Raw genomic sequence first — 9,608 nt, forward strand, 5'->3', positions numbered from 1 at the left:
CCCATTCATGCATTGACCCATCCATCCATCCACCCATCCACCCATCCATCCATCCATCCACCCACCCATCCACCCATCCACCTAGCCACCCACCCAGCCACCCAGCCATCTGTCCCTCCACCCTTTTTTCCATCCATCCCACTCCTTCTCTCCTTATCTCCCTTGCTTCCTTCTTTCCTCCTCTTTACCCCCAAACTTATCTGAAATCCAAAGTTTATTCCTAAAGATGAAAGTGAAAGTCAGTTAGTCACATCTTATTCTTTGTGATCCCGTGGACTGTAGCCCACCAGGCTCCTCTGTCCATGAGATTCTCCAGGTTAACAATACTGGAGTGGGTTGCCACTCCCTTCTCCAGGGGATCTTCCTGACCCAGGGATTGAACCCAGGTCTCCTGCATTGCAGGCAGAGGTTTACTCTCTGAGCCACCAGGGAAGCTATTCCTAAAGATGACCCCACCTTAACCTCACATTCAAGTACCCCTAGCAGGTCACGGATTCAGTCCTGAGTTGGTCTTTCTGGAGAGAACTCCATTACAGTCCTTCTCCAACTCCCTCCATACACAGACACACCCTCAGCCATCTCTGCAGCCGCATGCACGGTCTTCTCCACACTCACAGTTGGCCTGTCATCAACTCGAAGCTCAGCTCATCCAACTCCACCCCCACCCCTTCCCAGTCCCACTGCCATTAAAATCCCATCTCCCCCTCCGTGCCCACCCTCTCATCAGACCTGGTCTGTCCTCCACCCCGATCCCAACCTGTCATCCAGGCAAGCTTGTGTTTGGATGGTTGGATGGATTAGGGCTTGGGTTAGTCCTGGAACTGTGCTGAGAAAGAGAAAGAAGGAGGTTGCCTGGAGGAGGGCATCGCCACCCACTTCAGTGTTCTTGCCTGGGAAACCCCGCAGGCAGAGGAGCCTGGCTGTCTACAGTCCACAGCTGCGCCTGAGCAACTAACGCCCTTGGGGGCTTAGTGGGGCGCTCCCTCTGGAGGTCAGGGTGGGGCCCAGGCCCGGGGGAGGGCCGATGTCAGACCTGGATGAGACCCCTGCCTGCCCGCCTCACCCGTTCCTGCAGCATTCCGCTGAGGTCCCCACAGGGCGCGTACTCCTGGGCGAAGGCGAAGTATCGTGGCGTCTCCAGCGGTCCCGCCAGCGTCTGGAGCAGGCCTGGATGTGATGACACACAGCGGCCCACACAGAACTCTCTCAGGAAGGTGGTTCTGAAGACCGAGGCCCGTGGGAGGAGCTTCAGAGCCACGGCCCGACCTGTCAGGGGGCGGGGTCAGAGGGCAAGTCAAGGCGCCCTGAGCATCAAACCCGGGCCGGGGCACGGTGCTTGACCTCTGTGTGCCTCTCCTTTCTCCATCTGTCGGGGGTTTGTTGGAGGACCCCTTCCCTGGGGACTCTCTCTGCTCTCTCTCAGATTGCTGTGCGACCCTGCACCACTGCCTGACCCTCTCTGGACCTCCCTTTCCTCTCGCGTGAACTGGGGGATGTGGCAACTGGACTAGCAATCCTAGTCGTGCTTCTGCCTTGCTGTGTGACCTCAGGCAAGCCTCTCCCTGTCTCTGGGCGAGAGCTCTGGTTCCTTGGGCGATGAGCACAGAGCTCTTAACGTTCTGAGGGCCCATCGGGAGGAGTCCTGAACAGCTCCCCCGGGGGACGCTCCCTGTCTCGGTGGGCACGAGGATCCTAAGAGGGGCCCATCCTGGGGTCTGCCCTCCGGTGGCCACACTCACCCCCTTGGCGAGGCCGGGCAAGCAGCACGTGGCCGTAGGAGCCCGAGCCGAGCCTCTGGATGAGGCGGTAGTGGGCTCGCAGACTCCGCACGGGGGTCACCCTGGAGGCCGTCAGGTCCACGAGCCTCTGCAGGGCCGTGGCTGTGTCCTCCTGCAGGAGAGGGACGGGGTGGGGGGTGGGGGGTCAGTCAGGGCGTCAGGCCGAGCCGGGGGCCTGGGGGCCCGGGTCACTGTCCCCGGCGCGGAGGGTGAGTCACAGTGACTCACCCCGCCTCGGGCCACCTGCTTTCGGGCCTTGGCTGGGTCACGGGTGATTGTCTCGGCGGCCCTGCCCACGGCCGCTGGGGCTCCCACCAGGAGCCCCCAGCCCCACTTGGGGCCGCCTCCTCCCCAGCCGGCGCCCCTGCCCCGCCCGCCTCCCTCTCCATCCTCCTCTCTTCCTGATCTCCTGCCCCTCTATCTGGGAGCGTGTCTCCTGGGCCCCAGGCTCGCTGCGTTTCCTCGGGCTCCCTGTGTCTGGGATGTCTGTCTCCCTGCTCTTCTGTTGTCTCTGTGTGTCTCTGTGTCTGTCCCCCAGCCCGCCCCATATCCTCCTCTCTCCGTTATCTCCTGCCTCTCACCTCCGGGTCCCCATCTTCCTGCTTCTTGGGGTCCCTGAGCTCCATCTCTGGGTCAGGCCAGCAGCCCTGGTCTGGGCTCCCCGAAAATCCACCCGCCCGCTGAGCCCCGCTGCAGCCCTGAGCAGAGCCACGGCCGGGGGGCTGGTCTGCGAGGCCCACATCCGTGGCCCTCCGCGTCTGGGCCTGCAGCCTGCCCTGCGTGGCCGCCCCCTCTCCCTGCACCTCCCTGGCCCGGTCCAGCCCGAGTCTGAGCGCCCGAGGTCTCGGGGTCTCCCTGCCCGTCTGTTGGTCCCCAGCCCCCCGCTCTTGTCCCCAGGCTCTCCCCACTGCGGCCGCCTGTCCGTCTGTCTCAGGAGGCCCTGTCTGTCCCCTGCTCTGGGCGCCCTCCCGTCTGTCTCCCTGCCGTCTTTGTTTCTGCCTTTGTCCCTCCCTTTCTCCAGCCAGGACAGCTCAGAGACATCCCGTCCCCCCACACCTCCCCGCCCCGCGGCCCCCCTCCCTCCCCCGTCCAAACTTAGACCAGCCTGGACTCTGGGCTCTGCTCCCAGGACAGAGGGGACAAAACATAGCCTGAACCCCAAGGGCCGGGCCGGAGGGCAGCGGGCAGAGGGGAGACGGGCGCTTTGTGCCCTTTACCTGGGACAGGGGCCCCAGGCTGTGTGCATCCAGGCTCCCCCACGGCCTCTGAAGGCTGGGAGCCCACTCTCAGAGCCCTTCACGGAAGAGCCCCCCACGGCCGCCCTCAGCCCCGGACTCCGGCCCCCAGCCCCTCCTCGCTCAGGCCTGGGAGCTCTCAGCTGCTGATGGAGACCCTGTCAGGGGGCAGGCTTCCCTCCTGGATGTAGCAAGGCTCTGTGCCCAGCTCCCTGCTTGGGCCTTTACACTGGGTCCTCCTGGGCACCCCCAGAATGGCGGGGACTTAGCCCCAGTTTCCAGAGTGGGAAACTGAGGTTCTGAGCAGCGAGTGGGTCAGAGGGGAGAAGGTGTGGGCTGGCTGGGCCAGGCCTGTGTGACTCAGCCTGGTTGCTTTCCATTACTACTACAACCTGCTATTAATAAAAGACGCGGCTTCTGGAAGGGTCCCCGGAAGGCGGCTCGCGTGTTCACCCTGGGAGCCTGCGCGGGGCTCGGGGGTGGGGGGGGGCCGGGCAGCGGACGGAGCCGCCTTTGCTCTTTGACTTTCCGGGGCTTGTGGAAAGTTGTGAGCACAGATCAGAGCAAGGAAAGGCCGCACCCGGCAGTCCACTGACCAGATTTCACGCATGTTCCCTTTTTTTGGCCCTACTGGCTCTCTTTTCTGTTGGGGCAATGGCGTGTTAGAAAGTAAATTGCAGCCCACGGAAATCTGGGGCAAAATGAGGCGCCGTCTGGTGTTTGATTTCAAATACTCCTGTGCTGGAAAGTCAGGACTCCAGTGAGGGCTGGGGTCGGGACACAGCTGTCCATGTGTTGCTGAGAACAAGGATGTGCCTTTACTCTTTAGTTTTGGTTGTGCTGGAAATTTTCCCTCATAAAAAGCTAAACGCGATTCACTAGGCTTCAGACATCACGGCAAACTGTGCCTCAGGTTTCCGTCTCCCGTCAAAGGAAGAAAAATTTCCAGCTCAATGGCAAAACTGTTTTCAATCACAAACGGTAATTCTTTACAATGGACTGACACCCAGCCTGCATTCCGCGTCCCCCAGGTTCCCCAAACACGCCTCCTGTGGCTGCTTTAGTGAGGTCGCTCATCAGTGTCGACATGGCCTTGGGGAAACTTCGCAACACTCTGCCTTCCCTAGTCTTTCAGTTTCCCTCGTAGCATCACTGACTCAGCGGACATGAGTGTGAGCAAACTCTGGGAGACAGTGAAGCACAGGCAAGCCGGGCGTGCCACAGTCCAGGGGGCCGCAAAGAGTCGGACACCACAGAGCCACTGAACAACAGCAACACAGCAGAGTATTGATGCATCAACTAAAATAAAATGACGCAATGGAGACTCTTCATTCAGTGCTGATCTGGTGTCAGGCCCTCCCTGGCTCTTTTTTTGCTTTTTGTTCAAGACTTCGGGAAGTCCTCCGTACAAGTCTTCGCTGAATAAAAACGAGGGCTTCCAATTTACAGATGGGGAAACTGAGGCAGGGACCAGCAGGTGGCGACAGGCAGCGCTAGGTTCCCAGAGTTTCTGGAGACTCCAGGCTGTCTTCTGCCCCGCCCCCCACCACGGCGGCTGGAGCTGAGCCCCTCCCCTGGGGGCCTGGGGCGGCTGTGAGTGTGTGGGGAGGGCTGTGGAGGAGCGGGGGCCTGCAGGCCAGCTGCTGGGCGAGAGCTAAGAGATCAAGCTGCAGAGCTGGCCACCTGGGCCCTCGGGGGGAGGGTCAGAGGGGCTGCTGCAGGCCTCCGCCCTCCCCAGTACCTGCCCCCCCCCCACCAGAGGCTCACCCATGATCCTCGGAGCTTTGCACCTCCCCATTTAGCAACACTGCCCCACGGGGTCACCCAGAGTGACCTGGAGAGGCAGGTGTGCCGGGGGAGGGGGGTGCTCCGGCCCTGGCCCCTGGGTGCACACACCCCTGGGTAAAGCTGGGCTCTGGGCCTCCCTTCCCCATCCCGTGGCCTCCGCTCTCCAGCCCAGGGGCTCCGCTGGCGACCTCCTCCTGCCTCTGACCCCCCGGCCAAGTGTCCAGCTGCCTCCCTGCCTCCATTTCCTCCTTAAGAAACAGGAGCAATTGCTGGTCCTGCTGAGTGTTACTGTTAAAGAAACATCTAACATTTGTAGCATACATTTGATTGTATCTAACACAATAATAAACGCAATATACGTGATCTGATATTATATACACCATGTCTGGAGAAGGGAATGGCAACCCACCCCAGTATTCTTGCCTGGAGAATCCCTGTGGACAGAGGAGCCTGGTGGGCCACAGTCCATGGGGTCACAGAGAGTCAGACACGACTGAGCAACTTAACACACACATGCAGTATGTACTATCATATACATTATATCCTGCATTTATTTATATGTTATTTATATACTTGATATCTTTTTCCAAATAAAGATCGCATAAAAACTCCAGTATTCTTGCCTGGAGAATCCCACGGACAGAGGAGCCTGGCAGGCTACAGTCCATGGGGTTGCAAAGAGTAGGACACGACTGAAGCCACTTAGCATAGCAAAGACATAAATAATTAACTTACACTTCAAAATAGAAAAAGAAAGGAAAAGGGAACTCCTTGGCAGTCCAGTGGTTAGGACTCTGTGCTTTCACCACCAAGGGCCCAGGTTCGATCTCTGGTTGGGGAACTAAGATCCCACAAGCCGTACAGCATGGCCAAAAACAAACAAACAAAAACTGTACTTCAAAGGTAGAGCAATTAATAGCTTACCTGCCCACCCCCCCCGACCCTGCAACTCCCCACCATCCTTGGGCCAAAAAGAAAAAGAGAGAGAGAGATAAAAAGAAAGAAAGGCCCCACCGTTAAATCAGTGTGTTTCACCTGTAAAGAGTAAGACCTTAAACTGATTGGGAAACCTTGACTGTTGGCGGTTATCCTGGTGCATCGTGCGGACTGGGCTGCCCGCCTGCCCTCCCGTGTTCGTGGCACTCGCATTTGTCTCAGTCACACCCGCGGGGTGGGCGGCTTTATTCCTACATACACGGGATTTTTGCTGTTCAGTCACTCAGTCACGCCTGACTCTGTGACCCCAGGGACTGCAGCAGGCCTCCCTGTCCTTCACCATCTCCTGGAGCTTGCTCAAACTCGTGTCCATCAAGTCGGTGATGCCATCCAACCATCTCATCCTCTGTCGTCCCCTTCTCCTCCCACCTTCAATCTTTCCCAGCATCAGGGTCTTTTTCCAATAAGCTGGCTCTTCACATCAGGTGACCAAAATACTGGAGCTTCAGTTTCAGCATAAATACTATTAAATAAAATAATGGGTGAAGACACTAGACCTAAGACCTGGAATAGAGCAATTGCTTAGTCATATAATTTTCGGCAACAGACACACCAATGACGGTTACAACAGGCCAGATACTGTTCTGGGAGCTTTATCCCCCATCTGGGAGTTGCACAGAACCCTCACCATCGACCTGTGATCCTAGTTCTAGTATTTTTCAAAGCCACACATGCCCCCTCACTGTCTGACCAGGTCATGTAGCAGCACAAAACTTTGCTGTGGTTCCTTGTGCAAAAGAATATCTCAGGCACTGCTGCTGCTGCTAAGTCGCTTCAGTCGTGTCCGACTCTGTGCGACCCCACAGACGGCAGCCCACCAGGCTCCCGCGTCCCTGGGATTCTCCAGGCAAGAACCCTGGAGTGGGTTGCCATTTCCTTCTCCAATGCGTGAAAGTGAAAAGTGAAAGTGAAGTCGCTCAGTCGTGTCCGACCCTCAGCGAACCCATAGACTGCAGCCTTCCAGGCTCCTCCGTCCATGGGATTTTCCAGGCAAGAGTACTGGAGTGGGGTGCCATTGCCTTCTCAGGCACACACTCCCCAAATATCCCAAATAAGCGTAACTAGTGCCTCCCTGCCCACAAGCGTGCAGCTGAAGAAATACAACTTTTCAAATATAATTGGAATCCTCTGTGTACTTACCCTTCTCCAAATCCTCCCCTTCCATCCCAGAAGTAACCACCATCCCTAAGGAGATGTTTGTTATTCTTCATGGTAAAAAAGAAGATACTTTTTCCACATACGTGTGAATCCGTGACTGCCCTAGAGTATCGCCTTGCATGGTTTTAGTGTTGCATAAATAATATCAGGTCCCTGACCTTCGGCAGCCTGCTTTTGTCCTCACCCGCTCAACCCTGTTTCTGCGTTTCTTCTGTGTTGTTAGAGGGACCTCAGGTTCCTTTCTTTGCAAAGATGTTGAAGAGTCTAGTGTGTGGACATGCTGTGCTTTACAGATGCATTCTTCCCGAGCACAGACATTTTCTTTTTCTCCCCTATGGTGCTGTTACAGGCAGGGGTACAAAGGACCTTCTTATACGTGTTGTCTGGTGCGAAGTGGTACACTTCATGGAGCACTGGCCTCAAAGTAGAATTTCTGGGTGAAAGAAGAGCGCGCAGCTAAATTCTTAGGTACTGCCACCCAGCTCTCTCCAAGGTGGCCATATCTGACATTGCTTTTCCAATTTTTACTTTTGAGTTCACAGGGCCCTTGGAGAGTCTGAAGAAAGCTGTGGGGACTTGTACTGATACACAAGCCACCAGCCATGTGGGGCTCTTGGGCCCTTGAAACGTGGCCAGGCCAAATTGAGATGCGCTCTGAATACAAAACGGACCCTGGCTTTCAAAGACTTAGCACAAAAGAGAGCATGTAAGCTATCTGTGGGTGACATTTCTATTAATTACATGATGACATGATAATGTTTGGGGTATACAGTCGAGCTCATCATTGGGTGGATTCCTGTATCTGCCAGCTCGCCTGTCCACTGAGATGCTGCTGTGGCCCCCGGTGCCTGCACAGAGCAGCCAGCACCTCTCCTTTCTGACACGTGTTCCCAGCTGAGGGGGAACAAGCTTGCATCGCAGTAAAGGACCATCTTTTTTTTTTTCTTTTTTCACAGTATTGGGCTTTTTGTTGGTGATTTTACAACTTCAAACACCCGCTACTCAGGCCCAAACATAAAGCCCAAGTGCTGTCTGGTGTCCTAACAGCCTGAGAGAGCTGGGACCTGCCTTATGGAGGAAATGATAGATAAGCTTCCTCCAGGCGTGAGTGAGAGCACTGTTGGCTCCGAGTTCAGTGTCAGTGAGTCAACAGTGTGCATTACACAAGGTGCCTTTAAGTGGAAACACATAAAACAAGATTATGTATACATCAATTAATAGCAACAACAGAGCGTGATCAAAGTCCATCAGGAGCCTAAGCTTGTATTTCCCCTCCCACCATGCACTAGTTCAGGACCAGTTATTCAGGGTTCACTATGCCGCTACAGGGGGTTTCCCTGGTGACCCAGTGGTATAGAATCTGCCTGCAATGCTGGAGACCTGGGTTCGATCCTTGTGTGGGGAAGATCCCCTGGAGAAGGGAGTGGAAACCCACTCCAGAATTCTTGCCTGGGGAAATCCCCATGGACAGAAGAGCTTGGGGGGGCTACAGTCCATGGGGTCGCAAAGAATCAGAGACGACCTGAGCGACTAACGCTTTCATTTCTTCATGCCGGGCTATAAAGCATCACTACTGTGAATAAGGAGAAAAAATACACTGTATGGGGTGAACTAAACCACTTCACAATTACGTTCCCCTTGTCTCTCTTTTGTGTCTGTGAAAATGGAAGCACACAGCTGTCAGACGAAAGCGGTTCTACAGACCCTCCCAGATCTCTCTAGAAGTCTAGAGGCGATGGGCTCGGAATCGTGGCAGTCTCTACACGCACTGCGCTGCAGACCAAGGTCGTGGCCGCTTCATCTCCCATGTGGGCCATCCCCCTGCCTCCACCTCCTGCAGGCCTCCAGTCTCCCCCCACCCCCTGTCACCCCCAAAGCCATCTTCCTAATGCTCAAAGATAACCTTTGTCCCTCAGCCTCTCAGGGCCACCCGCTGGCTCCTTGTTGCCCTCGGGGAAAGAGACCACGGTCCCAGGCTGGCCTCAGAGCCCTCTCCGGGCTGGCACCAGCCCCGTCTTATCTGCTGCCCCACCCCGCTTCACCCAACACCCCAGTCACGGGGAAGGACTCACAGTCCCCGGGGGCGCGCTGCACCTCGCTCCCTCTCCTCCAGAAACGTGTGCGGGGCGAGGCAGCCGCCGGATGGACCAGCAAAGGGCGTGTGTCACGGCTTCATAAATCCCGCGTGCTTAGTGATAATTATAGCCAGTATTTACTGAGCTCTGTGTATTACCAGCCCCTGTGCTAATCCTCACAGCCGTGGGGAAGAGGTAGGTCCTATTATTAGCTCCGTTTTATAGTTGAGGAAAGGGAGACTCGCGGAGATTAAATCTCCTGCCCAGCATCCCGCTGGGGGTCAGCTGCACAGTCAGGACTCACTCGGGGATAGGTGGGCTCCGTGCCTCACCCCCGGGGCCTCTCTGCTGGCCGCGGACTGGGGACACGTGTGTGTCGAGGATGCTGACTGCTCTGGTTTCCATTCAAAGGCAACACCCACGTCCCTGGGGCCTAATGAGCCAAGACGACCAGGAAGATTCCATCCCTGCCCCGAGGATTCTGGAGGGTGCCCTGGACAAGGACACAGGCAATTGTGAAACAGTGTGTTTCCTGTTCTAACGGAGGTGACTCTGAAAGGTCCTTCTGGACAGTGGGT

At 56.4% G+C, this 9,608-nt stretch overlaps 1 protein-coding gene across 1 annotated transcript in view; it reads right to left on the bottom strand.

Annotated features, from left to right (window-relative positions):
- The window catches only part of SBK3 (SH3 domain binding kinase family member 3), a 5,981-nt gene extending 3,536 nt beyond the window's left edge, over nt 1-2,445 (bottom strand). Inside the window, exons 1-3 of the mRNA XM_040251948.1 lie at nt 2,360-2,445; nt 1,740-1,890; nt 1,064-1,266 (exon numbers count right to left, since the gene is read on the bottom strand). Coding sequence (XP_040107882.1) covers nt 1,064-1,266; nt 1,740-1,890; nt 2,360-2,404 — 399 coding nt within the window. The 5' untranslated portion in view covers nt 2,405-2,445. The remainder of the gene's footprint in view (nt 1-1,063; nt 1,267-1,739; nt 1,891-2,359) is intronic.
- Between the last annotated feature and the right edge of the window lie 7,163 nt (nt 2,446-9,608).

This window comes from Oryx dammah, unplaced genomic scaffold (genome assembly GCF_014754425.2).
Source record: "Oryx dammah isolate SB20612 unplaced genomic scaffold, SCBI_Odam_1.1 HiC_scaffold_13, whole genome shotgun sequence".
Taxonomy (NCBI): Eukaryota; Metazoa; Chordata; class Mammalia; order Artiodactyla; family Bovidae; genus Oryx; species Oryx dammah.